Raw genomic sequence first — 27,517 nt, 5'->3', positions numbered from 1 at the left:
GTTGGTGTTGGGGGCATGTTTGCACAAGACCTGGGCGTGTCAAGTTATTGTCCCCAATGTCGCTGCCGACGCCAAGGTCGACAACGCTGCTGGCACTGTCGGCCACAAGCGCGGGGGCCAGTTCCCCAACCGCAAGGCGACGAGGAACGGCGTCGAGCCATCAAACCTGAACACCACCCGAGCCGACGATAAGGACGACAAGGGCTGGAAGGACGTCAAGAGCAGGAGCGGCAACAGGAGCGGCAGGGAGGAGGTGAAGCGCCACAGCCCTCGCAAGAACCATAAGGCCTCTGCCTCTGGCCGCGGCTCCAGCCGCGTTCGCGCTCCTCCCAAGGACACCGACGGCCCCGGTGACGACAGCGACACGTCGCCGCCCGTCCAGCCCAGCGGCACCGCCGAGCCGGGATGGCTTCTCTCGCGCATGGGTTTTGCAGGGGCCGCGGGTGACCAGTCGCGTCGTGGTGTAGTGCGACGTCGCGAACTCACCCGTCGTAAGGTCGCCTGTGCGGATGTACAGCATGAGGGATTGCTGGTGCTGAGCGTGGGGCGGCAGGGAGGCGAATGGAGAGCCCACCGACACCTCGCGCCGAATGTTGACCTTGGCGACAAGGGGTTCGAGGGCCGTGCGCCAGTGAGCGAGGTATGACCGGTCGCTGGAGGGGGTGACCTGCTGGAAGTCGAGGATACGGGTGTGCTTGATTAGTCGCTCCAGCGCCTGCTTCCACACCGGTGTGGCCGAGGGGGTGTTGCGCTCGTCGTCTTCCGCCACGTGGAGTCGCTGGGACGCGGGAACCTTGCGGTCGAGGATGATCAAGGGCTTGTGGTGGTAGGGGTCGAGAGGACGAGCTTGAACTTGTTGCTGAAGGTATGGGACACGACGAGGTGGCGGAGTAGGACGAGGTGTCCGAGCACCATGTCGAACACCTGAGGGTACCACTTGTAGTCGAGCATGGCGGGTGGTAAGAAGGGAGGTGGTAGGTTGAGCAAGTGGTGAAGTGTAGAAAGGCAAGTGTACGTTAACTGGGTAGGTGCTGACTGGGTGACATGGGAGCCGTCTATATACACACCACCGCCTCGGGGGCATCGATCCATGACAGGTCAGGCGGGCACGCGTGCCGGTGACCGTCTTCGCTGCTCGACACACTCAGAACCACGTCTACCGCAGGCCTCCTTACGAGCACACTTGTGCCCACTGCAATGCATGCGGCACGACATATAGAAACTGACGCATGGGGTTGTATGGATCTACATATGGATGGCTGGGTAGCGGCATGCGGATGGGCAGTCGACACGCCCCGCGTCGGTGGTGTCCGTCTCCGTCGTCGTCGGCGCTGACGAGACTGTTGCGTCAGACAGTTCCCGTCTCTTGTCGCTACTCCGATTCAACTCACTGTATCCCCCGGGCACTGCCCACACGGGTGGAACTGGCATCTTGACATTCGGAAGGGTCAACAGCATGTGGAGCTCCGAGTCGCTCATGCCAGTGGCCGCCTGGTACTCGTCTGGCGTGGTGTGCAAGAAGGTGATCGGAGTTGCGTTCGGAACATCCCCACTGTTGATCCTCGCGTTCCCCGTGCTCTGAACCTGCGTGATGAACGTGTCCCAGTATGGGGCTGGGGGCAGGCTGCTGTCGTTCCTTATGAGCACCACGCTGGTGATGCTGATCGAGAAGCCCCCCATGAGGCCGTCCATAGTGTGACAGAGGGCCTCGAGCTTGGGACAACACGGGTGCTGGTGGCCAAATCGCCGACGGTCCTGGCGGTTGCTGACGACTACCACCATCTGGCCGGGGGGCTGGAGGCCGTGGGTGAAGACGAAATGGCGGCCGTGGACGCTTCCGGGGAGGGGCTCTCGAGTGTTGAGCGAGAGGAAGACGGTCGCCTGGCGGTAAGGAAGGGGCTTGGGGACAACGGCCGAAAGCTGTTCGCGAACGACCTCGGCATGAGCAAGGGCGGGTTGGATGGCGTTCCACGCCAGCCCCCGGCTGTGTTCCCAGTCACCGGTGTATATGCGCGTGTACTTGCGCAGGCGCTCCAGGCCGTCCTCTGCCGAAACCCTTGGGCCGATATCCTCTCCCTGGTAGCGAGGGGAGGGGCGGACGCTGCCAGAGTCTCGATCGAGGGCGAAAAGGGGCCTGTGGAAGTACGCTTCACGAACGACGAGCTGGGCTGGGTGCCAGTCGTCCTTGATGACGACGTGGCGGTAGATCAATTTGCAGACCTTGTCGTTGAGCGTCTTGGAGGTGAGGCGCATGGCCTGCAGTGTCTGCCAGTCGGAGTGAGCAAGCACTGCGTCCAAGATGTGTGGATAGGCGGTGTAGTCCATGACGGTGGAAGAAACGGGAGGACGGTGGAAGCAACGGGAGGTGGGATGGTGGGATGTTGGATGTTAAAAGTTGAGAATTAAATCGACGTTTTGGGTGGCGGTGTATGGTGTGGGACTCGCACCCAGTCGGCGTTATACCAACACGCCGTCCGCGACGGCAGCTTGTCCCGTAGAACAAACAGCACACAGTGGTCGATAACGTGTTGTGCTAATCAGATGCATTGCTAGTCTAAAAGGCAACTGGGAGATCGAGTGATATGAGCACATCAGTACTATGGCGACATTCAATTCATCTCTTTTGTGCAAGCCACAATATGTTCACATCAATGCATCGGACAGTGGTATCAAGTCTTCAAAACTCTCGTTATGTGACAGATTTGACGGTGTGCACAGTGCATGCAGGTCATGTCTGGTGGTACTGGGTGGTTGCGGCAGCGACGTTTGGTCGGACTGGGTTGTCAGACAACTTCCACCTTGCAATTGTATTACAACTTACTGCTCCTACCGGCCAGGCTGAGCCAATTCCTTCCAGTTGGGAACAGTGGTCAACATTCCAAACTGGACGTCGTTGAGACCGTACTCATGCTGGAAGTCGGTGGACGACTTGTGCGAGAAGGTGTGTGTATGGCCATGGGTGCTCCACCAACTTTGAAGCCGGGTGATCGTTCGCTCCCAATCAATGTTGAGGGGCTGGAGATCGGGCTTCTCGATCTCAATGAATGTGACGCTTCTCCACTGGGGACCGAGGAAGTAGATATCGTAGAGCTTCCTCTCGAGGTGTTGGCAGAGGCCGTCAAGGACCTCCTCGGTGAGGTGATCCTCCCCTGATGAGGTTGATTCACGCCTCCCGGCTTCGATGACAATCAACACGTCCTGACTAGGGACAGGAATGCCGAGGGTGTAGACGGTGGTTGCGTCGTACACCGGTCCAGTTTCAGGAACCCACCCGCCAAAGGTGGCCACGATTGAGCAGTGGTGCCGAGGGCTGGATTGCACCACCGAAGCAGGGACCAAACAGAGCTGTCGCGAAACTCTCGCACTTTCAATAAGCGGCTTGAGGACGAGCCTGGAGCGCTGTGCGGTTGTAGGTCGCTGCATGGGACAGGCAAAGTCGAAAATGCGTGTATGCTCGGTGAGGCGGTCCATGGCCTCCCGGAACGACGGTTTGTGTTGGTTGTCGCTTCCACGGAGACGACGGGAGTGCGGGATCTTCTTGTCGAGGACGAGAAGTAGGCGATGGTCTTGGGGGTCACGGACGAACATGCGGTCGCTGAGCGGCGCGTCCGGTTGGACCAGAACGTGCCGGTAGATGCTGTAGACCGTGTTGTTGACAGCCCTGGACGTGGGGCGCATGGCCTGCAGCCCCTTGGGGTCGAGGTAGCTGATGATGTTGTCGAAGATGTACGGGTAGTACTTGTAATCGAGCATGACGGTGAGTCGTGAAGTGGGAAGAAGAAGGAAAGGCGAGTGCAACCACAATCGTGGAAGGGCGGGCGGTGGCAGTGTGGCGCGGAACGGAGTTCGTCGACTGTCCGTGTGTCGTCAATCGGACGCCCTCAGTTGCAACGAGTTTCTCGTTCAGTACCACGTACAATTTTGCTAAGGGCAGTTCAACGATGACAGCACTAATGTAGGGGATCGATAGGTAGACGGTAACTCAGCCAAGGACGAGAAACAGTTGCCCGCAGGAGTCTAGCAGCACCACCTCCCCTTCAGTGACATCGGGTCCCGGTGTTGAAGTGACTGGAGCGCGCTACGGCTCTATCGGCTCGCTTCGCCGAAGCGAGGCTCGAGCGTAAGCTCAAGCCTCTCTTGTTTTGTATTTGTAAGGTGTCGCTCCAAGAGCGACGTCTCTTCATGCAACCATCTCTTACAGCACCCGGCAGGGGACATATTAGTGCATGGGGCTTGGCAACTGGCCAATATGTACAGCTACTCCTCAGGCCACTGAGATGTGAACTATTGAAGCTGGGGGAACAGATACGGTCCTTGCTGCACGTGTGGTGATGAGGCGAGCCCGACCAATCTGACTGGACGGGAGTTAACGCTGCAGTCATGTGCGGTCAGGCTTACGGCGGAACTGGTCGTATCTCGCCCGATCTTCCATCATAGAAAGAGAGAACTTGTACTCGGGGACCGTGGTGAGCAGATGAAGCTGTAGATTGCTCAACCCCCGTGTCCGCTGATATTCGGCTGCTGTGATGTGGGAGAATGTCACAGGGTGCGGTTGGGTCTCCATGAGGGCCCGCATCATTGGGCTCATTTCTTCGAATAGACCAACATAGTCGTTCCATTCAGTGTCTGACGACGAGGGCGGAGTACGGGAGCCCTTGACTTTGATGAAGACAACCTTGGTGATGACGGAGCCTGCACGTCCCAGTTCGCCGGTGTAGATGTGACAGTCGGTCTTGATCCAGCTCAGACGAGAGGCCGGAGGATTCGCAACGAAAGGGTAGCTCTTAACGTGGCTCGGGTAGTTGTCAGGGATGACGATGACCAGCTCATCGGATGGCTGGTTCGTGCCGCGAGTGAACTGCCAGAGCCAGCCCGTCCATGTGCCCCTGTCGATGGAGCGGATACAGGAAGGGCGATGAGAAGCGCTGCATGGCGAGCTGTTGACCTCCCACATGTTGCAATGTATATGGCGCACAGCTTCTGCTTGGGCAATCAGACCCTCCAGTGTCTTGTCCCAGTGGTAGGGGTGGTAAAAACGGCGGGTAGTGGAGAACTCGATGATCCGAGTGTGCTTGAGGAGCCGCGCGATGGCTTCATTGACGGATAAGTTGTGCCGCTGAGTGCTGGGACGGAGCTCTGGTGACTCGGGAATCGTCGTGTCGAGACGTAGCATGGGCCGGTAACAGTATGGGTCGCGGACGATAACAAGATCATTGTCGTAAATCTCCAGGATGACATGGCGGTATATGATGGCGCAGGCCTTGTCGTTCACGGCCGAACTCGTGAGGCGGATGAGGCGTAGGGTCTCCCAGTCGAGGTACGCGACTATCTTCTCAAATAGGTGGGGGTAGGAGGTGTGATCAAGGCTCATGATGGACAAGTGATGGTTGGGAGTGGTGTAAGAGGAGAGGAGATGATGGAAACAAGAAAAGAAGCCCGGCAGCGAGGTCATGGCACTGGAATAACGGCCCGTGTGCTGGGTGGAGGTGGTGGTGTAGGTGGCGGCGAGAGTTTGTGGCACCTCCGCGCCGGCTGAAACCAAGGCAGCGGCGGTAACGCGGCATGCGTAGATACGTCAGAGGGTTACATAATACTGCGATGCTCTATAAGCTCCTCTTGTCCCATCACAGCTTGTGCAGGTTAGATGTTCCGAAGGGAGTGACACCCCACCACCACGCCGAAGGCACACATTGGCCAGCACTTCTTTCATACACTTTCTGGCTCTTTGAATACGGAGACTGAGACTACGGAGCTACATTGTCCTCGTCACGTAGGGGTAGTACCGCTCTGCACCTGCAGGCGGACCAAGCCCAGCGACGCGCTTACGCGGGGGCGAAGCACTCGGCGCAGAAGAGCTCGCAAATACCGAAGTAGATGCTCTCCGAGCCGACGCTGGGGCGTTAGTCATGTCAAGTGGGTCACCCACTTCATGTTGAGGGGGAAGCAGGTCGAGACCTGGTTGGCCTGGGCTGGGGCGGCTGTCAGTTTCAACTCATGCGGGGGCCCGTGTCACACTCACGCGGGTGGTCGCTGGGGCACGACGAGATGTCGAACACCGTCTGGCCGTTGATGTCGAGCGTCTGCGCCCACTTGCCGACGTTGACGACGATGAACGAGCCGGCGAAGGTGCCGCCAAAGTTGCCGTCGTAGTTGTGGGGGCCGGTGAGCTGGCCGGCAAAGTCGCCTGGGGGTGTGAGCTACATGCACACCCCAACGAGGCGCGACTCACCAATGTAGTTCTGGCACGAGCCGTCAGAGTAGTAGTTGACCTGGAAGTAGTCGTCCTCGCGAGCGACGACGCCGGGCTGGGCGGGGTCGACGAGGGGCGCGGCGGCGGCCGAGGCGACGAGGGCGAGGGTGGTGAAGAGGGCGGGGAACATGTTGTTGTTGGTTGAGGTGGTTGGGTTGGTTGGTAGAGTGTTGTTGAGTGGTGAGAGTGAGAGTTGGGAGTTGTTGGGATGTAGAGTCGACGAGCACCCAGGCCAGACTATATACCATCTGCCAGTCCACCGCCACAGATACCACCACGACGCCAAGCTCGCCCAACACAGCTGCATGCTATTCCAGAGCAAGCGTCGGCGGTGTGTCAGCGCTCCGCTCTCGCCCCGCCGCGCTTCGGGGCGCTGCCGCGACTGCTGGATGGAAGAAGCCACCGCGCGTCCCGAAACGCTGACTGATTCGCCTGTGGCACAGAAGCATGTCTGGCATACCTTGTGACGCCCACCGACAGCCACAGAAGCATCTTTGGGCACGACGAGGCGCGGCCGGGGCGAGGCGCACTGACGCCCCAGTGTCGGTGCTGAGTCCAGATCTGGCGAGTGCGTGCTGTGCATCCAAGCTGGGCCGCGAATCGTGTCGAGACCACAGCTTCTTCCACCGCAACGGGGCGAACACGAATCACTCATCGCCATGGTCCAGCCCCAGCCCCAGGCGGGGCACAGTTTCATCCAGGAACCCGGAATAGACGAGACGAGGCGGCGATGTGTAGCATCAAACAGGGCGCCTAACTGTCACGCGTCGTGCCCTCTTCATCCGCAGCACAGACCCGATATCTCGGAGACGCATAAATCGGTGCTTGCGGTGCCGAGAAGCCTGCGCAGCATGCGTTGAGCATGCTGCTGGAAAGGTACACAGCTGACTGATTAGCGGGGGTTTGCCTTTCGGCGGAGCGCAGCGCTTCGCATCGCCGCGCCGGATTGCACACCGCCTCCCATGGATCCCCCGGTTCTGAGGCGCTGAGCCACTGACGTTCAGGTGGGTGTGGATCTCGTGGCCGGCGGCCAACTGCATCTGGCCGAGCAGTGTCCCCAGGTGGCAGGCTGATTTGGTGAAGAGGTGGCAGTCGTCAAACGATACTTAAGCCTGGTCCTGGGTCTATGCTCCCCATCAATAACGACAACCTCTCCTCACACTTCACCTCGCAACTCAACTCAACACCCAAACAACACCACAATGCTCGCCGCCCTGACCGCTACCCTCGCCCTCCTCGCGACCGCGACCGCCTCCCCCCTCGTCGTGCCTGGCACCGAGCCCGCCGTCGTTGCGCGCGAGGACGACTACTTCCATGTCAACTACTACTCGGATGGCTCGTGCCAGAACTACATTGGTGCGTGGCTCTCCTCTTCCCTCCCCCTAGTGACCGGTGACGAAGCTGATGGTGCGTTAGGCGACTTCGACGGCTACCTCCAGGGCCCGCACAACTACGACGGCGACTTCGGCGGCACCTACGCTGGAAGCTTCATCGTCGTCAACGTCGGCACCTGGGCTCAGACGCTCGACGTGAACGGCCAGACCGTCTTTGACATTTCGCTCTGCCCGAGCGACCACCCGCGTCAGTCGATTCCCTCTGACAATGGGAAGTGTGGCTGACACCCTCCAGCTCAGGCCAACCAGATCCAGACTTGCTTCCCCCTCGGCATGAACGTCGGCAAGGAGAGCATCTACTTTGGCGCCTGCGAGCTCTTCTGTGCCGAGTGCTTCGCCCCGGCTTAGGCGCGCGGGGTGGTTCACTTCCATTCTCCTCCTTCAATGACTCTGTAGTTCGTCCGTTGGTTCCAACTTGTCTTTCAGAGCCAGAAGTACGTTTATGAACCAGTGCTGGCCAAACTCTGTCCACTTTGTGCAGTTCAGTAGCGAGCCTGACGGCATTGACCTGTGACTCGGCCGGCAGAACGCGGAGAGGTGGTTGCCCATGGCGTGTGGGTGGGGTTCGGGTCAATGTCGATGAGAGAGAGGGCGATGATGTTGATGCTGGGCAGGAGTCATGACTCTGTTCATCGCTCTTGTATCTCTCTGATTGTGACGGAGGTGGTGCAGCGATTTTGTCAAGGCCGCGAAGGCTGCAATGGCTTGACGCGTCTCATTGTTATCGTTTTCCATCACAGGTGCTGGCGCACTGTCGCATGCAGCAAACAAAAGAGTGGTTTGTACTGGCTCTACTCGCAATCGAACACCCTTGCAATAATCCATGTTGCCTCTTGTCTCAACGGCGCAGAACCAAGGTTATGTTCCAACTGCACTGTAGTATACCAGTGTAGTGGCCCCCCGTCATGCTTGTTGAAGAAGGCTCGACACCCTAGCCAGCGAGCTCGCGCCACCGGCGATGCCGCGCCGTCGCCGCTACTACAAGTATGTAGCCCCTGCCGTCGTACATACCTACCTACTCTATGCACCGCCCGATATCTCACCTACACAATGCTGGCGGCTAGACATGCCCGGGGGTCGAACAAGATGAGGTGACCACAGTGGAGGGCTCTATCGTCATGTCAGTTGCGTGGGTGTTCCACGCCTCCGCCCGATTCCATTGCCCACCGTCCGAGGAGCAGCTCAGTCGTACGGCCTTCACGTGTACCTGGAGTGCCCGACACGGCACTGCACCAAAAATGTCGGTCAACCTGTGGCCGACCACTGCCGCAAGGCGATCAGCACCGCCGGAAATGAGGAAGCGACGTCATTCCCCGTGGTGGCCCTCGCCCTGCCCCGCACAGCTGTACAGCGTTAGACATGGCCCCATGATCAGCTGAGCAGGTCGAATGGGCGTGTTCACAGCACTGATCAGCAATGGCGGGGTGGGAGCGGTGCGTTGTCGGCCAACGGATTTCGCCCCAGCGTAACAATATTCGGTCAAACATGAGGCCTTGTCATACTTAAGATCCCGATGCAAGCAGTCTTGCTCGCCAGCAGCTATCGCCACTCCACCTCCAAAGCCCTTGCACACTTTACAACTCGACCAACAGCTCACACAATGCTCCCCGCCATTCTCACCGCCCTCGCCCTCCTCGCCTCGACCACCACCGCGCGCTTCCTCGTCCCGCAGCCCAAGCCGGCTGTCAAGCCGCGCGACGACACGTATTTCCAGATCAACTACTACTCGGACTCCTCGTGCCAGAACTACGTCGGTAGGTGTCGCTCTACCTCCCTTCCGCTGACGCTGCAGCCGATTTCGCCGGGTACATGTCCAGCCCGTTCGTGTACTCCGGCGACGGCGGCGGGATCTACGCCGGCTCCTTCATCGTCGTCAACATGGGCACTTGGACCCAGACGCTCGACGTTAACGGGCAGACCGTGTTCGACATCTCGGGGTGCCCGAGTGGCAGCTCGGGTGAGTGGCTTGGCGGGACACACGGCGTTGCTGACCCGCCAGCCCCGAACCAGATCGGCGCGTGCTTCCCCCTCGGCGTGAGTGTCGGCGCCGAGTCTGTCCAGTACGGCTCGTGCAATATGCCAATGTCGTCCACCGTCATCCTCCCGCGTACGTGGGCCACCCTCCCGACCGGTCTGGCTGGTTAGGGCTACCCGCCGTGGAGGCCCTTCAGCCCACCTCATACTTATGCGTCCGCTTCAGATTTCAGTCCGTTAGTCTTTCCAGCGCCAGCTTCTTCATGCAAACAGTGTTGGCCGAGTGGTGCAGCCGGGGGGAATTGGGTGACCCCAGCAGTGTGCTCGAGTATCAATGCAATGGAGTGGTCGTCAGTGCAAACGTGGAGGTCATGGTTAACACGGTGTGTCACTTCGACTACCCTGCCGTTCGACCGCGTCCGATTTTTGATAGGATCATAGACTGGGGGCGGGTGCAAATGAGTCAGTCTCGTCCATGTGCCCGTAGTGAGCGGAGGCGTGGAGGGCATCCGGAGAGCACATTGTTGTGCATTGTAGTACGTCAACATGCACATTCATTCTTCAAGCCTTGAGGGGTGGTACAATCGAGGCTGGGCGGTTAGAACCGTTATCCCCGCGCGCTCACACAACCCACCCTAGGACCACTCCTGCGGGAGCGGGAACCCCTTGCCCGGAGCAAACATGAGCAGATCCCACTGCTCGTTGGTGAGCCCGCACTGGGAGCGGTACTCGCGCACCGAAAGGTACTTGATGCTGATGTTTGGCTGCTCGGGGAAGCGGTAAAGCTTCCAGAGGTCGGGGTCGTTCATCGCGTTGCCAAAGTTGCGGGCGAAGCGGTCGAGGTCAGAAGCCTGGGGAGGAGGGTAGAGGTCGTCGACGCCGATGAAAACGACGTCGGTGTAGCGGCCTCCTCCCGTGCTCATGGCCGAGTATATGTTGCCCACCGGGGTACCGTGCTCCTGGTCGCCGCCATACTGGCTGATCATAACTAGAAGCTCGTGCGGCTTGAGACCGATTCCGTAGTAGACGAAGCCCTTCTCGACGTCGAAGTTGCGGTCGCCGAACTTGTGTCCTTCAGGGACACGGATCACGACGGCCATCTGCGGACCGCCAGCGCGCTGGGTCCACATCTTTGCCTCCGGCCGGTCACGCACAAGCGGGCTCAGCAGGCCCACCGAGCCCTCGAGCGCGCGGAGGGCGGGCACCTTGGCGAGAAACTCGCCGAGGAGGTCGGTCCAAGGCCCGAGGAGGAACAGATCGCCCGCCAGGTCGAGCACCTTGGTGTGCTTCTTGAGCTTAGGGAAGCGCGTCGTGAACTGGACCATATCGGTGCGGTCGAGGACGAGCAGCAGACCATGCTTGTACGGGTCGCGGATGTGGATGGTGGTGCTCTCCTCCGAGTCGATGTAGAAGACGACTTGACGGAGCTTGATCGAGCTGATCTTATCGTGCACAGCTTTGGAGACGATGTAGAGCGCGTCGAGGTCGGACCAGGAGAAGTGGTGCACGATGCGGTCAAGGATGTGGGGGTAGTCGAGGAGGCTGGACATCGTCGTGTTGTGGGTATGGGTATGCGGTGGTGTGAGTGAGGGAAAAGAAGAAGAGACAAAGATGAGTTGTGTGGGTGGCAAAGATCAAAGTGAGCGAGTGGGATGGACAAAGGGGCGAGACGCTGGGCCGGGGGTGCGACAAAAGTGGCACACCAGGGTCCGAACTTGACGCGACTGACTTTGCACTTTGAGCCGCAACTTGAAGGGCCAATAAAGCGCGACAGTCATGCTTCAAAACGGATTACATAACGCGTACAGAAAGTCTACTTCTCGTCCTCCTTATACTCCTTGTCCTCCTTGTCGTCCTCTTCCTCCGCCTCGTCGATAGGCGCAAGCGACGCAGTCAACGGGCGACGAGGCAGATCGGTCCAGGAGCGAGGAGCGGGGAGCGGCGTACCGGGCCTAATGGTCAAGGCGAAGACCTGGTCGGCAGTCACAGAGTTGGCTTGACAGTAGTCGCTGAGGAAAGCAATCTCGATGGGGTGTCACCCCTGAAGTACTTCCTGAGGCTGCCGAGGAGGGGACCTCGAGCGAGCGTACGGTCGCTCTCGTCGACAACGAGGATCTTCACGTGTGTCCACCAGGTGTAGCTCCGGCCTTCGAATACCTGCATGAAAACGTTCAAGTCCTGCTGATTGCGGTTCCGATCAAGAGGGGAGACAGATGTGTCTGTCAGGTCCTCGGGCTTGCGGACAAGGATAACGAGCGCATTCGGGTCGCTGGGAACGCCGTGAATCTGGACCGCGGCGAGGCCGAACCGGGAAGGGAAGACACGGCTCCTGGGGATTTGGGGAGCTAGGGGAGTGGGGTAGATGGCGACACCAGTGGGGAAGGGGTTAGGGAAGAACCAGCGTAAGCGTAGAGGGGCGAGTCCAGCCGTCTGGTTGAGGTAAACGCGCACGATGGTCGAGTCGGGGATGGAAAAGCGCAGAGCACTAACGACGTGGTCGTCGTTCTTAAACTTGTCCCCAATGATGTCGATGATGAATGTGTTTCGGCGAGTTGGGCCACGGTCTCCATGTGGACAGACCAGCCGTCAAAATCACAGTTGAGGCCTGGGAGGGGGCGGAAGTAGTAGGGGTCGACGATGTGGAGCACCGGGATGTCGGTTTGGTCCGTTTCCGGGGCCCACTGGAAGTGTAGCACTACGTGGCGGTACATGACTGCCTTGATACGCGTGTCCATGGCCTTGGACACGGCGCGGAGAGGCGGGAGTGCGCTCCAGGGCAGATGGCCGAGGATATTGTCGAGGATGTGCGGAAAGCCGCTGGGGTCGAGGACTGCGGACATGTTGGGCAGTTGTGGTGTGAGGAGCGAAAGCAACATGGCGAGTTTCTGTGGTATATGTACTGTAGGCATGTTGAGACTGGCTGAGGAGTGTGAGGGATGAGCGCAGCGCTGGGGTGGGTTGGGGTGGGTACACAACAGCGCGTGCCACAATGCCACGCGTGTTAACTTAGGTGTTGACGAGTGTGTCACAATGTGGCACCATCATTGTCGTCGCGGCTGGAGGGCAGCTGGCTCGGGGCTTGTCCAAACCAGCTGGCTGCCACGAAGCCTCGGGTGTACCACGATTGGATGTGGAGCTCCTAGGCTGCGTTGCGCGCCAATGATGTTACCCCTCGAACGAAAGCGCAAACATGCAACTGCTTAACTGCTGCGGGCATCCCTCGTGGTACACGTCGCCAAGTCAGGCACGCAAACCCTTCATGATCGGTGCGTGCATAGACAATGTACAACGTTGCCACAACAACCACTAGCTGTCCTTGTCCCAAGCCTCGAGGGGCCACTTGTCCGGCTCTGGCCCGGTACGGTCGTTAACAAAGGCAAACTGCTCCTTGAGCTGCTCTGGGATCTCCTGCGCGCTGTTCTCGATGTAGATGCGGATGAGGTGGCGCGCGTTCTCCTCGGAGTCAGTGGACGCATTGCGCGCGTGGAACACGGTGTGGTTGTTGAAGAACTCGAGGTCGCCCTTCTGGAGCGCAATGTCGAGCGAGTACTTCTCGGCAGTGAAGTGCACCGCGTCGAGCGCGAGGTGCTTGTCCTCCGGCAACGGGTCGACGCCAGCCTTGGCCTCGTAGAACCCGAAGAACGGGCGCCGGGAGTACGCGAAGAAGATGTCCTTGCCCTCGTTAATGGGGTACACGAGCGCCTTAGAGCCGTGGTTGTTCGCATGCACGCCGTACTGCGACACCCAGTCGGGCGTCGCGAGCACGCGCAGGATGTCGCGGCGCGAGTTCGCCAGGTCGTTGTACGTCGCCGCGACGGACGAGAGCTGGCTCAGGCCGCCAGTCTCGGCGACGCCGAGGGTGATGAGGCCGACAATGCCCGCCGCGCCGTCGTTGTGGAACACCTGGTTGCCGCTCGTCTGGCCCTTGACCACTGGTGGGGTCAGAAATGTGCACGGCATAAGGTCATGCTGCTCGACTCACCAATTGCGGGGCGGTCATCGGCCGTCAGGTGGGTGATGTCGCGCAGGTGCGTAATGTTCCTGTCGCCCTGGCGCTGGCGCGTCTCGTCGCCGAGGTACGACGCAACGCCGGCAAACACGACAATCTGCTTCTCGCGTGTCCACTCGTCGACGGGCAGGCCGCGGAGGACGCGCAGCCCGACGCCATGGTTGATCTGGTGGGTCACGTTCTGGAGCTCGGCGTACAGCCGCGACTCGGCTGGGATGGGGAAGGTGGCGCGGCCGATCTTGTTGTTGTGGAGCTTGAGGCCGACAAAGTGGTCGTACGCGGCGTCGAGGAGGCTGACATCCTCGGGGGTGAAGGTGTAGAGCCACTTCTCGGCTGCGAGGTGTCAGCGATGCCAGGGGAGCAAAGGCCAACGCACGCTGGTTGATGAGCTCCTTGCCGTCCCAGAGCGTCTGGGGGTTGACGTGCGCAGGGAAGCCGGCCGGCAGCGGGTCGTCTGCAGGGCGGGTGTACTCGAGCTGGTTGGCCGACCACCACGACTCGGAGGGCTCGTACGACGTCTCAAAGATCTTCTTCTGAAGGGGTCAGCGCGTCCACACACATACACCTGCTCACCTTCTTCTCCTCGGCGGTGTAGTCCGCCTTCTCGACCCTGCCTCCGAGGGTCAGGCGGTTGAGGTCGAGCAGGTCGACAGGCGGGAGGACAGCTGCGGCGGCCATTGTGCCGGGTGTTGTTGTCGTATGCACTTGGCGTCATGGTGGTGCTGGCTTTATACCAACCCCATCAACGTAGTAGGCCGACGTGCTCACTCAGCAGGTTGCAGAGTGATAGTGGCATGCCGATGGCACCAGAATGTGAACCCATCACGTCAATGTGACGACGCGCTCTCGTCGTCGGCCCAACGCGACTAACGCGACGGGCAGTGGGTGGCTCGGTTGCCACACCGAGGTGGGGCTCCGCCTATCGGCCCGTATCCGGCGGCCTCTTCACCGCTCGACAGACAGCCCGATTTGCTGATGGACAATGCATAATGCATGTGCAGTGCGGGCATCGGCAAGGGGATGTGATGGAAGAGGTGTCTGTGGTGGGAGCGATGGCGCAGCGGATTTCGGACTTGAGCGAATGTCGATCAATGGCGTCACTCGCCACCATCGCCGGCGGCGGCGTCGACCCGCTCAACGCTCCGACCTCGCCGACCAACGATTGGGCCTCAGGCCTCTCCGACGGCGCGTCAAACACCCGCGCCGTATCGAATCCGAGGTAGAACAACTACTACTCGTTGGGCATTGTCCCGCTCGAGCCCTGGCTCCAGCCTCTACGCCGAACCTCTCGCCCACGACGACGGCATTGGCAACCCTCCCCCAGGCCAAGTATTCGACAGCACCCATTCGTCGGCGACAACCGCGTCACGATAGTCTCCGAGCGTGACGGCCGTGGTGCACTCGACCGTCTCGAGGTAGTCTACCGGGCAGGAGGGGTCGGCGAGCATCTCTCGCACGACAGCGCAGATAGCAGCAATGCGGTCGCTCGCGTCGGATTGCGCGGCAACCTCCAGCCCCATCAGCCCTGGATCAATCGTCTCCAGGCCGGCTACGCGCATCCTCTTCTTCGGGTTCATGAACACGAAGATGGTGAAAATGAGCAGCCGGAACCGGTTTGTGCTCGCCTCCGGGACAGAGTACCGCGGCGGAGCATCGCTGCCCTGGGAGGCAAGGACGATGCACTCGGCAGCATAGGTCGGCATCATGCCCATGCGTAGGGCGTACAGCGCGTCGAACAGCGGCGTTGCTCGCGGTTGACCGTTGGCGTCGAACCCCCGCTCCGGGTCAGGGAGGAGGTCCTGCGGTATCTCGAGGCGAACAACTAGCCTCTCCAGAGGCCACTCGATGATATCAGGCCAGTACGGCCTCTTCAAAGGCGGGGTTACTGTGAGCCGGTGGAAGAAGACGACGGTACTTGCCGATCGCGCGAATAATAGTCCAGCAACAGAAGTGCACCGCAGCGTCTTGATATTGGCGAAGCACGCCCGCAGCCGGCGGTAGATCCACCGCGGCAGGAGTGGGCACTGGTGATTGTCGTCGAGCACGTCGAGGGTGACAACGTACTGTGCCAACCGGGCCAGCGTGAGCCGGTGCTCAAGGTCGCGCGACGCGTCGAACCGCAAACCGGGGATCCGGCGGAAGGTGTACGGATCGAGGATCTGAACAGCAGCGCCGTCGGCGGCGTGGTCAACCCTGATGGCGACGTGCGCGTAGGTTATGACACTGTCGCGGGCCAGGAGGGCTTTGGAAACGCCGCGCAGCGAGAGGAGGGCGTCCCATTGCGCGTGCGCGAGGACGGCGTCCAGGATGTGCGGGTACGCCGCGGCGTCGAGGGCCATGGCGCTGGCGACGGTCGCGGGCAGTGACTGGCGGCTGCACCGTGCACCCGTCGAGCTTGACGCGCTGCTCGTCGTGAGCGCTTGAGGGCGATGTGGACAACGAGCAAGTCGCGTACTCGCGACAACGCTCAATGTCGATCGAGTGGGATCACGTGATGCCCCCTTGACGTCATCAAAGTCGAGACCCATCGCGACCACGTTTAGTTGTCGTCGTCGTCGTCGTCTCATCATCTCACTCTCATCATCATCTCGAATCACAGCCCACGCAGCAGCAGTATGCATGGCGACGCAAGACTTGACTGGTGGGGTACTTATACTTCGCGCACCCCCGCCACCACCCCCCACCGACCGCCATGCCGCCGCCCTCATCACCGACGCAAGCCGCGCCGTTCGCGGCCGTCTTCCACAACTTCCAAGAGCTGAGCCTCGCGCTGCTGCGGTACGACACGGCCGAGTTTGGGCCGCTGAACGGGCGCTGGGCGATCCACTGCCAGGGCGAAGTGCTCGCCGTCGCGGACCCGCGATACTCTGCCGAGCTGGACCGCGTGGGGCTCGGCCGCCCAGGCCCGCACGAGGGCGTGCTTAAAGAAACGCGCAGCTACCATAACCCGCACGGCTTCATCTCCATCGGGCCGTGCGAGGCCCGGTGCCGCGAGCAGCACGCGCACCACGCCAACTCCGACGTCCTGTGCGCCGTCTACTCCGGCTGCGAGGGATGCTGCCACCGCGACATTCTGGCGCGTAAATCCCTCGAGGGCCGCAGCTCGCTCGAAGGACGAAGCAGCGAAGAGGAACACGACCGCGCCCGCACTTGGCTACTGTGATGCATCAAGTTGTCTATCCCCGACCGGCACACGCACCACGTTCCCTAACTCCCTGCACGCACCACGTCACCTAACCAATCTAACTATGGCCCTTCCTCCTACTTCTCGTACTCGAGCGGCTCATGGTCCACGTTGCCCTCGGCCGAGCGCTGCACGCCACCCGTGCCGTCGCCCATGGCAAGGTGGCCGTACCCGTGGTCCACGAGGTACTGGCGCCATGCCTCGTCCTCCTTCTCGAGGCGGTCTTTGCCCTTGTCCTCGACGCAGAAGAAGGCGAGGAGGACGCCAGCGACGCCACAGCAAGCGGCAATGATGAACGTGAACTTCTTGCCGAGGTGGGCTGGGGCGTGAGCTCGGCGTGTTAAGGCGACAACGTGCGACGTACTCTGGATAGGCGTGAAGCACTGCGTGCCAATCGCGGCGCCGGCCTTGCCGATGGCCGCGGACAGGCCGTAGCACGTGCCGCGGATCGAGGTAGGGTAGGACTCGGCACTGATCGTGCCCTCCATGTTGCCCGGGCCAAAGTTGCCCGAGGACTGCATCATGGCGTACATGACGATAAAGGCGGGGACGACCTTGGTGATCTTGTCGTACGACACTGGCGTGAGCTCTACCCCGGGTGGCGGCACTCACGTCCGACAATGAGACCGAAGATGATGTAGCCTGAGAAGCCCATCATGAGGAGGTTCTTGCGTCCGGTGCTGAGCGTCAGTGCCACGCTCTTTCCCACTCTCGACTTACTACTTGACCACAAACGCGCCGAGGAACACGCCGGGGAGCGAAAGCACCGACAGCAGCAAGTTCCACTCGAACGTCCTAACGATGCCAGCGTTGGGCACGACGCTGGCGATGATTGTGCTGCTAAAGATGCCGTTGGGGAAGGTGACAAAGTCGTACAGGAACCATGTTCCAGCGGTGCCGAGGAGCGTCTTCCAGTAGCGCTTGAGGATGAGGAGGTAGGGGGGAGAGTGGCGGATGGCGTTACGGCGGTAGATCTTGGGGTTCTTCATGCGGAGGCTGGGGGAGTCAGCTCGCTTACCTTCACTTGTGTTGCCTGACATCGCCTCACCGGAAGTAGAACACGCTCAGCGGGATGATGATTCCAATGCCCATGAGGATACGCCACGTGTAGCTGAGCTTGTGGAGGTCGCTGGCGCTCTTGGTGCCCTTGTACCCCGCGGCGTTGATGATGAGGAGGAAGAGGGAGATGACGATGGGTCCGCCGATGGAGAGCATGAGGCTGGGGGTCAGCGCCGCCACTACCACATACTCACTTGGTAACGAGGATGAAGACCATGCCGCGGTTCCGCCCAAACTTCTCATTGGCCGACTCGGACGCGGACGTCGAGCACGCAGGATACTCTCCGCCGACGCCGACGCCGGCGGTGCCTCGCGCGACGGTAAGCATCCAGAACATGCCCGCGGCGGTCTTGCCCGACGCGGCGGTAGACAGGATGCCGCCGATGACAATGAGCAATGTCGTGCCGACCATGGCCGTCTTGCGGCCGATCCGGTCGCAGATCAGCCCGACGACGACCTGGCCGATAATCTCGCCAATCAGCAGAGCATTCGACACGCGCGTCTTCACCCCGCTCGTGTAGTCGTGCGGGTAGAGGATGCCGAAGATGACGTTGAACACGGTCGCCAGGTTGTTCTGGTACCCGTCCGACACGAGCGCGAAGCCGCTCGCCATGATGGTGAAGTAGTCGGACGCACGGGCTGCGGTTGTCAGATGGGGGAGCGAAGGGGGACGTACCCGTCTTGACGTCGACACCGTCCCCGGTCTCGAGGTCGCGCTCCTCGTAAGCCGCCTGCGCGTCATGGCTGAGGTCGACCTTCTTCTCGTCGAGCGGAGTGTCGCCTGGCGACCCGGCAGCAGGGAGCACTGGCACTGGCTCAGTGGTGACTGTCATTGTGGGTGGTGGCAGGCAGGTATGTGCCGCATCCGCCTCATGAGCGAAGCAAACTTATACCTCTTCTCTCTGTCCCCTCGCTCGACCCGAGTCATGTCGGCCACGACCGAGCCGCCTGTCATTGCTCCGCAGTCACCGGCGAGGAACGCTCAGTGGAGGCGAGGATAAACATAGCCCTGAGACAGACTAGCTAGCGAGTCCACATGGGAGACTGGATTGAGGGATTAGCCGGGGAGAGCGAGCTGCCCACCTGCTGCTCGCTATGCGCCGCGAGGGTCCCAGTGCCAATCGGCTAGTCACACGACGAGGTTATCAGAGTTTGGGTGCGGCGGCAAGGAGCCGAGGTGGCAGGGTGGCAGGGTGGCACGAGCCGAGGTGCTATTTTGGTAGCGAGGTACAGTTTGACCGCCGTGGTGCTATCGTGCTCAAGACTATAAGTAGAGCAGAGCCGAGGAGGAACGTGTACGGCGTAAAACGTGCTTGTGCAAACGTGTGCAAGGTAATGATCGACGAGGACGAGGGGGCAACGTGATGGATGCTTGGCGAGGAGACGAGGGAGATCGTGGTAGTGCGGATGGACGAGTGGCAGTGCCAGCGGTGGATGAAGATCTCGGTGGCATATCTGGTGGACTGGACGAACCGTGTCAACAACCCACCCACCCTGTCCTGTCCTGACAAGTCCACCACATCACCTGATCGTACGGCTTTTGCCCACGCGGCTCCGACCTCCGCTCCAGTCGGACCCCGCGCGGCCCCGGGTCGGCACCACGCGGGGCAACGAGCAAACGCTGCCTGCATATGCATCTATGAGTCTATGGTGTGCCGGTATACCGGAGGGGTAGGGGCGGGCTTCCGCCCCGCTCCACCCACGGTCCACTCCACTACACCCTGTCCGCTCCGCTCGCCGCACCACGCGGCAGCGACACGGGGAGCAGCATCACAAACGCGATGAGCGCGACGAACGCGTCCACGCCGAAGACTAGCGTCGGGCGGCCGATCTCGGAGAGGTAGGCGAAGGCGAAGCCGAACACGCTGATCGTGGAGACCTGGCCTGGGTGGTGTCAGTGTGGGGTCTGGCCGGGCTTGGCATCCCCTTCGGGCTAGCACGACGCGATGCCGGGCTACGCGATCGGCGCCATGGCCTCTCTCGGCGGACGCGAGCACGAGGCGACACCATGCACTCGAACGACATCATGACTCCCTCGCCCGCAGCACAGCTCGCACGACTCACCAATCTTCTCGACCAGAGCAATACCCGCCAACGCGTCTGCCCGGTCCTCGACATTGACGATATCCAGCATGACGCCCTTGGCCGCCGGCGCGGTGCCGCTCGAGAAGGGCAGCACCGCGGCGGCAACGTACAGGTGCCACCACTTGTTGGAGAAGCTGACTGCCGACGTGAGGATCGCGGCCACGAGAATCGAGCGGCGGAGGAAGGCAAGGTCGAAGGCTGACCCGTGGGCCGCGTCCGTCGGCTTCTGCGGCGTGTCGGGCAGCGTCGAGCCGGCGGCGTCGAGCTCCGCCTGGTCGGGGTTGGCGGGGTCGACTGCGTCCGAGGGATCGTTGGTGAGGGTGCGCGTTGACGACGCGGAGGAGGACGAGGAGGCAGACGACGACGGCACGCACACCTTGTGCGCCGGCGCGGCGTACCACCGTCGGCCTGCCGCGATGATGCGGGGGAAGGCGAGGCTCAAGAACCCAGCCTGCACCAGCTGCGTGCAGCTCATCATCATGCCCGACGTGTCGGGCGTAAACCCGAACGCGTTGGTCCCGACGAGCTGGAGCGCCATGTTGACGTACCCCGTGGCGAGGACGGATGTGAACGTGCCCACGCCGAGGAAGAAGACGTTTGTGTCGAGCTTTGTCTTGCCGCTTTCGCTGGTGACCCGGCGAGGGATGAACACCTTTAGCGGGGAGAAGAGGCCGCGCTTCTTCTTCTTGGTCACGCTCTGCCCGTTCTTGCCCGTGATCTCCGTCTTGGGGTCGATGTACGGCAGGCTGACCGCCGCGAAGAAGGTACAGAACACGAGGCACACGAAGGCGACGTTGAACGGTGCCAGTGGGCCGAGGAGGCGCTCGATCGTGCCGCCGACAGTGTAGCCTACCGCAGAGCCGAGCATGTGGATCCCCTGGATCACGCCAAAGTTGGCCGTGCGCGCCTCGTCCGACGACAGCAGCGACACGAACCCGTTCGCGCACAGCTGGTACCCTCCTCCACTGCCCATGGAGTTGAACACCTGCGACACGGTGATGATGCGGATGCCCGCCGCGCCGCCTACGATCTGGGCATACGTCTGGCATAGGTTGCGGCATGCGCCCCAGAAGGTCTGCTGTGCGAGCGCGTTCTTGATGCCGTAGCGCTCGATCACGTAGGTTGATTTGAACAGGTTGATGATGGCTGGGGTGTCAGTGGACGGTACGGCCTCGCGCGAGCAGTCAGTCGAGTACGGCCTCGCCGCGCCTTGCCGGATCCCCTTCGCGTCTCGGCTCGCCTTGCACAGCTCGCTCCGCTCGCTGTGCTCGACACTCACTCCCAGTAACCATGACTGTCCCCATCGCCGTGATGCTCTTCGCCGTGCTCGCCTCAATCTCCTTGCGCGCACACCGGTCCCCCACCCCGTCCCACTCGTGCGTCTTGTAGTACTCGTCGCAGGTCATCGTGCGGAAAGAGTACACGAGCGACGTCTGCGTAAAGCTCAGCGTGAGGGCCACGAAGAAGGACATGAGGTAGACGCGGTGCAGGGGCGGGAGGAGGCGCGCAGGCGCGTACCATGGCGCGGAGCGCGCGGGCGCGACGAGCCCGCTCTCGCCGTCGGTGCTTGTTAGCAGCGGCGTACTCTCTGTCGCCATTGTGTCGTTGCCCGCTGCGGGCGATGGTGGATGTATACACGACAACAACAGGCAACTTTTCGCCGCCGCTGCTGTATCTAGCTAGCCATCGTCGCACCGCATCATGGGCTGGCTGCATGCCGCCGAGTCGGACATCTCGGCGACATCCGACCTGACCTCCTGGGTGGTCGGCTGTGTCGTTTAGCCTCGAGTGACGCGGGCTGACGTGATGCGCGTGCCGCCGCCGCAAAAACTGCTCTGCCTGCTCTGCCTGCGCGATTTCGGACTGTCGGCGTTCACTACCTCTCATCCACTCACGACGCTCGGCTCTCGGCGACCTGAGGCGGTAGCGACGGAGGTAGCGAGCGAGCGCAGCAGCTAGCCGCAGCATGCTCGCGTGGCATGACCCCTCGTCTCTGACTCAGGAGGGATGGCAGGGCTCGAAACTGCCTGGGGGGCAAACATGCCCTTTGCACTTCGGCCGACTGTCCCGCGCCTTCCGCCTTGGCGAAAAACACGGCCCAGTCTAATCTGATAACGCTGGCACGCTGGCACTGACTCACTCGACTCACTCACCACCCATCGCATGTTGCTGCTGCCTCTCCATTGACCTCCATCCCAGGCCTCGGCCACCAGCACAATGATTCCAATACTCCTCCCCCTCCTCCTTGTCCCCCTCGCTCTCCTCCTCCTGCCCGCGGCCTCAGCAGCCCCGCGCACCTCCTCGCACTCCGTCTTCCTGCAGCTCCGCCCCGGCCTCTGCGGCGAAGCATGCCAGGCGGCGCTAGGCAGCGTCCAGTTCTCCGACGCCCCACCCACGCGCAACATCTTCGAAGCGCACGCCCGCTCCAAGCTGTGGCTCGGGAGCGCGGTGCACTGCCTCGACGTGTTCTGCGAGTCTCCGGGCGACATTGGCGAGGGCTACGCCGCTGTCCGCACCGCGCTGGAACGGTTCGGCGGCGTCGATGTTGGCCCTGCCGAGCTGTGGCGCAACGACACGATGCGCGACGAGGCGCTCATTGTCGACACGCTGGTGTCTGATCCGCGGGTCGTGTACGACGTCGGCGTGCGGCCCGCGCTGCATGCTTACAATGTCGCATATGACACTCTCGTGAGTGACTTGTGTGCTGCGCAGCTGACTCTCAGTACACCTGGGACCTGAACCAAGCTTTCGTGAGTTAAACTGTCATCGTTCCCGGCGCGCGCTGACGCGCTCGCCCAGCACCACGGCTTCGGCGAGTTCCTCTACCTCCTGCTCCTCGTCCTCATCGCGCAGGGCCTCGTCTCGCGCCTTGCCCGACACACGCGCAGCGGCAAGCGCCCGGCCGACGTCGAAGGGGAGTCCAAGCCGCTTTTGGGCGCCAGCGGCCGAAGCGCCAGCCTTGGCAGCCGCTTTGTGACTTGGTACCGGCGCACCATCGACACGCCGGCCCTGTTCGGATACACGCACGTCGCGCCCGCCGGCAGCGGGTGGCTCAGCATACCTACCCGCCTCGAGGCGGCCGTCGTCGCCGTGTACGTCGGCTTCAACGTCGTCTTCACGTTCGTCGGGTACACTATCACTGCGGAGAGCATCTTCTGGCCTGGTCGCAAGGACATCGAGCTCATCCGCTATGTCGCGGACCGCACGGGCATCATGTGTTTCTGGAACTTGCCGCTGCTCTGGGCTTTGGCAGGGCGGAACAACGTCGTGCTGTGGCTCACGACGTGGTCGTACTGTGCGTTGCCTCCTCCTTCTTTGTCGCATACCGCACCCACTCACGCCCCAGCCTCGCTCAACCTCTTCCACCGCTGGGTCGCCCGCGTCGCGACCCTCCAAGCAGTCATCCATTCCCTAGCGTACCTCTACCTCGGCCTCGAGCGGGGCCAGAGCCTGCAGTCCCTCTGGTCACGGCAATACTGGGCCATGGGGGTCATCGCGACGTTCGCCATGGTGCTCCTCCTGCCGCTGTCCGTCCGACCGCTCCGCGAACGCGCATACGAGCTGTTTCTCCAGCTGCATATCTGGCTGGCGTTCGCGACGCTCGTCCTGCTGTTCTATCACGTCAAGGTCATGCGCGGCGCGTACGACGGGTGGCTGTGGGCCTGTCTTGGCTTGTGGGCGTTCGACCGCGGGCTGCGGTATGCGCGCGTCGCCGCGCTGGCATGGAGCGCGCCGCGGGGGAACAACACGCTCGCGCTCGCCACGGGCGAGGAGCACGGCCTGTTGCGGCTGTCCGTTGAGGTTGCAGCCTGCACCCCCGCCCCGGGCGCATACTACTTCCTCTATACGCCGCGCTCCCTCACGCCGTGGGAGAACCACCCGATGACGCTTGCGAGCGCCGAGCCGTCCCCAGGCGGAAAGGGCACGACGCTGCACTTCCTCATCGCGCCGCAAGCTGGCGCGACGAAGCGGATTGCCGACGAGGTGGCCGCCGCAGGGGGCAAGACGCACATGCGCGTGCTCGTCGAAGGGCCGTACGGCGAGCACCACGACGTGTCAGCGTTCGACCGCGTGCTCCTCATCGCTGGCGGGTCGGGCGTGACCGCTGTGCTGCCGTACGCCGCCGAGCAGCGCGACAAGGCCGACGTGGCGTGGATCGTACCCAACGCGGCGTACGCGCGCGACGTGTGCTCTCGCGAACTGGCGGGCAGCGCCAGCGCGCATGTGTACGTCACGCGCCAAGCGGGTGTGTCTGCCGCCGACGTGTGGGGCATCGAGGAGGTCGAAAGCAGCGAAGACGACGACGAGGAGATGAGCCAGCTCGGCGAGGACGAGCGGTCGTCGCTCCTCCGCAAGATTCCGGCATCACGCCCCAAGCTGCTCGCGTCGAGCGGCCGCCCACCCATGCGCGACGTGCTGGCACAGGCCGTGTCCAAGCTCGTCGGCGGCGAACGGCTCGCTGTGCTTGCCTGCGGCCCGCCAGTCATGATGGACGACTTGCGGCTCGCCGTGTCCGAGGCATACGGACATGGGCTGGGTCAGCTGAGCGGTGACCGGCTCGTGTATTTCGAGGACGCGTTTGGGTGGTAGCAAGTAGAGGGAGACGTTAGAGTGGTAGACGTAACTTGTATCATCTTATAGTACAACAAATGCTACTGGTAGTATTCACTGGCAGGGTCAGCGCTGTTGTCCACGTCGCCACGCAACTTACGAATTAGCCCATCTCATCAACGGATTGGGGTCCACAATCAAGTTTCCAGGCCCGCGCTGTGGTGGCAGGCCGAGCTCCTCCAGCGCCGCCCCCATGTCCATGTTGGTGTCGGGGAAGAGCACGCCCGTGTCCATCCAGTCCATGTTGGACGGCGGCGTGAAGATTGTGCCGCCGCTTCGGGACGACGAGTCGACCGTGACGCTCGGCGAGGCCGTGTCGACGCGGCTCAGTGGCGCCGACGGCGCGCTCACGACGCCGAGGTTGAGCATGGTCGTGTAGATGTCCTTGCCGAGGAGATTTGTGACTGTTTCTTCGCTGCACGACGGCGGGGTCGGCAGTCCTGCGACGCCGTTGCCCACCATCATGGCGACGGGCGACGCGCTCGGCGTGTCGCTCAGCATGGGGTTCTTCTTGATCTGGTCCGTGGTCGGCCAGGACGCGTTGCCCGCCGCCACCTGCAAGCTGCGGTTGTAGAGCGCCGTGATGATTGCCACCTCCTTCTGCGACGACGGTGTCTGCAGCGCTTTGTTGTCGAGCGGGTGGTGCTCCAGGAAGCATCGGAGGATCATGCGGAACTCGTCGGCGTCAGCCGCGTTGGGCTGCGTCACTGCGGCAATACCAGCCACCACTGCGGAGTTCTTCCGGCGTCAGCCATTATCCTGCGGGACAACTTACGAATTCCACAAACTGCGCCGCGAAGAACTGCTTGTGCGCGCTGGGATCACGCTTGGCGAACGCCTTGCGCAGCCTGAAATCAAGCTTGGCCGACTCGAAGCACGCCTTGCGAGACAGCAAGAAGTTGTCGTTATCGGCCTTGCGAAGCAGCCATGGCCGGTGCAGCAAGATGCGCGCGAACGCAATCTCCGTACCGAGGGCGTGCCGCTGGACAGGCAAGTATGGGCGAAGCACGTCGTGGCTCGTATCTGCGTCCTCGATCCTAAACGCAGGTGGGAGCGAGTCGATGAAGCGGCCAATCTTGGCGTCGAGCTCCTCCACCTCCTCGAAGGTCGGCACCTCGTTGAGCTTCTGATGCAAGTTACAGATCAGTCCGTCGATCTGCGCCAGCCGTCGCTGGAGGATAAGGAACGTCGTGGACGTCGGTTCGTCCATTGGCCGGTCGAGAATCTTCTGGCTGGGGAGAATGGTCTCCAGGTCGACATTCTTCGGCTCGCACGCGTCGCAGATCCAGCACGGCTCGGGGATCGCACTCGGCCGGCCCAGGATGAGCGAGTAGTGCCGGTCCGCGTGCATAAAGTATCCCCAAATGCGGCGGCGGTACTCTGCCTCGAAGGGCCCGAGGCCCATCTTCTCCCCGTCGCGGTGCAGCCCCACCGCCATCGCGGTACGGACGCTCGCGCCGAGCAGGGACCAGCCCTCGACCAACGGCCGGTCGTGCCCGAGCAAGGGGTACATGCCTGCCAGGAGGCCGGCGAGGGCGAGTTCGACGCTCTCGGGCTGGATGGAGGCCGTGAAAAGGTTGGCGCGGCGGGCTGGCGCAAACGTATTAGCACATGTTCTGGAACGTGCCACACCACTCACAGCACCAGTACAGCCGCAGGCTCTCCGCCCGGCGGTGCTTGTCGCTCCCCGCGACCGACTCGGGCGCGAGCAGCACGCCGATCGCGAGCACGATGAACACGAGGGGCAGATGCCGCAAGCTCTCGAGGTCGTCGCTCGCTGTCGCCTGCTTGTCGTATAGGTCGTCCATGGGGTACCAGAACTTGTTCTCGAGGATGGGGTAGCGCAGGGGGTTGATGTACTTGAAGTAATGCACGACGATGCGCGACGCGTACCCTTGGTCCGGCAGCTCGGCAATGAGCTGGGTAAACGTCTCTGGCGACACGCCGCTGGTCGCGCACACCTCCTTCAGGCGCTCGGGGATAGGCGGCGGGCCGACCTTGGCCCGCTTCGCGGCGTGCGCGTGCGGGATGCCCGGCACGCGCTCGATGTCGCTCAGCCCAGAGAGGAGGGACAGGCCCGCCGCGGGGGCGCTAGACGCGAGGATCAGCTCCTCGAGCCGCGTCATGCGCGCGCGCATCTCGTCGCGGAACGCGGCTTCAGAGTCGGCAGGTGGTGGAGAGCGCAGCGGCACAACCGGCATGATCGGCGCCTCGACGACAGCGACAGCGTCGACAGGCGCGGGAGGTGCAGGGGGCATGTCTCTCGCGGCGGCGCGCTCTGGCGTCCGTCTCGGCGCCGGCTCGGGACTGCTAGACCATCTCGGGATGTAAAGCGTACACTGGTCCGCGATCTGTCGTTAGCGCCGTTGTGTTGTGCGCTACTCACCCCGCGCTGCACGCAGTGGTTGCATGGGATCTCCTTGTTGCAGCGTTGTTTGCGCTGGCACGTCAGTCAAGAACAGCGAGGGAGGTGGCGTACCCTCGTGCACTGCTCGCAGGTGAGTGCGGCGACGCGGCGCCGACGCTTCTTCTTGGGCTCCTCGGTGACAGGCGGCATCCCGAGGTCTTGGGTGGGTGTAATCGGAATCGGGAGGGGAGATGTGCGATGGGGGAGCGGTACTGCGCCGTATGTGGCCTGTTGTTATGGCTTCGGATCGGCCGATGGCGAAGGGAAAGTGTTTGTCGCGGTTGTCAAAGTTGACGTGGAGGTAGGTCGAGGTGCAAACTCGCTGCTCCTGCTCTGGACCGACGCTATATCCCGCAAGTCCCGCCGCGTGCTTGCTGCTGTGCACTCGAGTCGAACAAGTATGAGCCGACTACAGCGACGACGAGTGCGATGAGAGAGATGTTGTTGGAAAGCAAGTTGTCGTCGGGTCCAAGCCGCATTCTTCGGGTCTGAAGCGAAAAAGTATGACGTCGTGCAGTGGAGCCGGCGGAAACAATTTACAATA

At 61.9% G+C, this 27,517-nt stretch overlaps 15 protein-coding genes across 15 annotated transcripts; 4 read left to right on the top strand and 11 right to left on the bottom strand.

The window, feature by feature from the left end:
* Positions 1–160: 160 nt before the first annotated feature.
* On the bottom strand, positions 161–2,325 carry LOC62_07G008952 (uncharacterized protein; the record flags this gene model as incomplete). Its single annotated transcript, XM_062775495.1, has 2 exons — positions 161–846; positions 1,392–2,325. 2 exons carry the CDS (start codon positions 2,323–2,325, stop codon positions 161–163), a joined length of 1,620 nt encoding a protein of 539 aa, XP_062631479.1.
* Positions 2,326–2,826: 501 nt separating this feature from the next.
* Positions 2,827–3,753, bottom strand: LOC62_07G008951 (uncharacterized protein; the record flags this gene model as incomplete). The annotated part of the gene is made up of 1 exon (XM_062775494.1): positions 2,827–3,753. The coding sequence occupies one exon, from the start codon at positions 3,751–3,753 to the stop codon at positions 2,827–2,829; it is 927 nt and encodes a 308-aa protein (XP_062631478.1).
* A 625-nt stretch (positions 3,754–4,378) lies between these two features.
* On the bottom strand, positions 4,379–5,371 carry LOC62_07G008950 (uncharacterized protein; the record flags this gene model as incomplete). The annotated part of the gene is made up of 1 exon (XM_062775493.1): positions 4,379–5,371. One exon carries the CDS (start codon positions 5,369–5,371, stop codon positions 4,379–4,381), a length of 993 nt encoding a protein of 330 aa, XP_062631477.1.
* A 451-nt stretch (positions 5,372–5,822) lies between these two features.
* Positions 5,823–6,380, bottom strand: LOC62_07G008949 (uncharacterized protein; the record flags this gene model as incomplete). The annotated part of the gene is made up of 4 exons (XM_062775492.1): positions 5,823–5,892; positions 5,927–5,969; positions 6,020–6,184; positions 6,230–6,380. 4 exons carry the CDS (start codon positions 6,378–6,380, stop codon positions 5,823–5,825), a joined length of 429 nt encoding a protein of 142 aa, XP_062631476.1.
* A 1,072-nt stretch (positions 6,381–7,452) lies between these two features.
* LOC62_07G008948 (uncharacterized protein) lies at positions 7,453–7,992 on the top strand (the record flags this gene model as incomplete). Its single annotated transcript, XM_062775491.1, has 3 exons — positions 7,453–7,606; positions 7,637–7,831; positions 7,880–7,992. The coding sequence occupies 3 exons, from the start codon at positions 7,453–7,455 to the stop codon at positions 7,990–7,992; spliced, it is 462 nt and encodes a 153-aa protein (XP_062631475.1).
* A 1,252-nt stretch (positions 7,993–9,244) lies between these two features.
* On the top strand, positions 9,245–9,789 carry LOC62_07G008947 (uncharacterized protein; the record flags this gene model as incomplete). The annotated part of the gene is made up of 3 exons (XM_062775490.1): positions 9,245–9,398; positions 9,437–9,601; positions 9,644–9,789. The coding sequence occupies 3 exons, from the start codon at positions 9,245–9,247 to the stop codon at positions 9,787–9,789; spliced, it is 465 nt and encodes a 154-aa protein (XP_062631474.1).
* Positions 9,790–10,253: 464 nt separating this feature from the next.
* Positions 10,254–11,168, bottom strand: LOC62_07G008946 (uncharacterized protein; the record flags this gene model as incomplete). The annotated part of the gene is made up of 1 exon (XM_062775489.1): positions 10,254–11,168. One exon carries the CDS (start codon positions 11,166–11,168, stop codon positions 10,254–10,256), a length of 915 nt encoding a protein of 304 aa, XP_062631473.1.
* Positions 11,169–11,431: 263 nt separating this feature from the next.
* LOC62_07G008945 (uncharacterized protein) lies at positions 11,432–12,458 on the bottom strand (the record flags this gene model as incomplete). Its single annotated transcript, XM_062775488.1, has 3 exons — positions 11,432–11,627; positions 11,669–12,129; positions 12,180–12,458. The coding sequence occupies 3 exons, from the start codon at positions 12,456–12,458 to the stop codon at positions 11,432–11,434; spliced, it is 936 nt and encodes a 311-aa protein (XP_062631472.1).
* Positions 12,459–12,924: 466 nt separating this feature from the next.
* SAT17_1 (Taurine hydroxylase-like protein SAT17) lies at positions 12,925–14,337 on the bottom strand (the record flags this gene model as incomplete). Its single annotated transcript, XM_062775487.1, has 4 exons — positions 14,201–14,337; positions 14,004–14,160; positions 13,601–13,960; positions 12,925–13,550 (listed from the first exon to the last, which is right to left on the bottom strand). Exons 1-4 carry the CDS (start codon positions 14,303–14,305, stop codon positions 12,925–12,927), a joined length of 1,248 nt encoding a protein of 415 aa, XP_062631471.1. The 5' UTR covers positions 14,306–14,337.
* A 564-nt stretch (positions 14,338–14,901) lies between these two features.
* On the bottom strand, positions 14,902–15,966 carry LOC62_07G008943 (uncharacterized protein; the record flags this gene model as incomplete). The annotated part of the gene is made up of 1 exon (XM_062775486.1): positions 14,902–15,966. One exon carries the CDS (start codon positions 15,964–15,966, stop codon positions 14,902–14,904), a length of 1,065 nt encoding a protein of 354 aa, XP_062631470.1.
* A 353-nt stretch (positions 15,967–16,319) lies between these two features.
* On the top strand, positions 16,320–16,790 carry LOC62_07G008942 (uncharacterized protein; the record flags this gene model as incomplete). The annotated part of the gene is made up of 1 exon (XM_062775485.1): positions 16,320–16,790. The coding sequence occupies one exon, from the start codon at positions 16,320–16,322 to the stop codon at positions 16,788–16,790; it is 471 nt and encodes a 156-aa protein (XP_062631469.1).
* A 98-nt stretch (positions 16,791–16,888) lies between these two features.
* On the bottom strand, positions 16,889–18,703 carry GIT1_1 (Glycerophosphoinositol permease 1; the record flags this gene model as incomplete). The annotated part of the gene is made up of 7 exons (XM_062775484.1): positions 16,889–17,130; positions 17,176–17,388; positions 17,424–17,491; positions 17,532–17,807; positions 17,860–18,030; positions 18,065–18,509; positions 18,547–18,703. The coding sequence occupies 7 exons, from the start codon at positions 18,701–18,703 to the stop codon at positions 16,889–16,891; spliced, it is 1,572 nt and encodes a 523-aa protein (XP_062631468.1).
* Positions 18,704–19,490: 787 nt separating this feature from the next.
* On the bottom strand, positions 19,491–21,661 carry psiT1_2 (Major facilitator-type transporter psiT1). The gene is made up of 3 exons (XM_062775483.1): positions 21,235–21,661; positions 19,935–21,101; positions 19,491–19,754 (listed from the first exon to the last, which is right to left on the bottom strand). The coding sequence occupies exons 1-3, from the start codon at positions 21,551–21,553 to the stop codon at positions 19,585–19,587; spliced, it is 1,656 nt and encodes a 551-aa protein (XP_062631467.1). The 5' UTR covers positions 21,554–21,661; the 3' UTR covers positions 19,491–19,584.
* A 481-nt stretch (positions 21,662–22,142) lies between these two features.
* Positions 22,143–24,545, top strand: freB_2 (Ferric/cupric reductase transmembrane component B; the record flags this gene model as incomplete). The annotated part of the gene is made up of 3 exons (XM_062775482.1): positions 22,143–22,643; positions 22,679–22,705; positions 22,755–24,545. The coding sequence occupies exons 1-3, from the start codon at positions 22,173–22,175 to the stop codon at positions 24,543–24,545; spliced, it is 2,289 nt and encodes a 762-aa protein (XP_062631466.1). The 5' UTR covers positions 22,143–22,172.
* A 34-nt stretch (positions 24,546–24,579) lies between these two features.
* Positions 24,580–27,383, bottom strand: SPAC1F7.11c_12 (putative transcriptional regulatory protein). The gene is made up of 6 exons (XM_062775481.1): positions 27,046–27,383; positions 26,953–27,006; positions 26,206–26,917; positions 25,342–26,156; positions 24,667–25,304; positions 24,580–24,623 (listed from the first exon to the last, which is right to left on the bottom strand). The coding sequence occupies exons 1-6, from the start codon at positions 27,121–27,123 to the stop codon at positions 24,608–24,610; spliced, it is 2,313 nt and encodes a 770-aa protein (XP_062631465.1). The 5' UTR covers positions 27,124–27,383; the 3' UTR covers positions 24,580–24,607.
* Between the last annotated feature and the right edge of the window lie 134 nt (positions 27,384–27,517).

Source organism: Vanrija pseudolonga, chromosome 7, assembly GCF_020906515.1.
Source record: "Vanrija pseudolonga chromosome 7, complete sequence".
Lineage (NCBI taxonomy): Eukaryota > Fungi > Basidiomycota > Tremellomycetes > Trichosporonales > Trichosporonaceae > Vanrija > Vanrija pseudolonga.
This window is presented reverse-complemented; position numbering and strand designations above follow the sequence as displayed.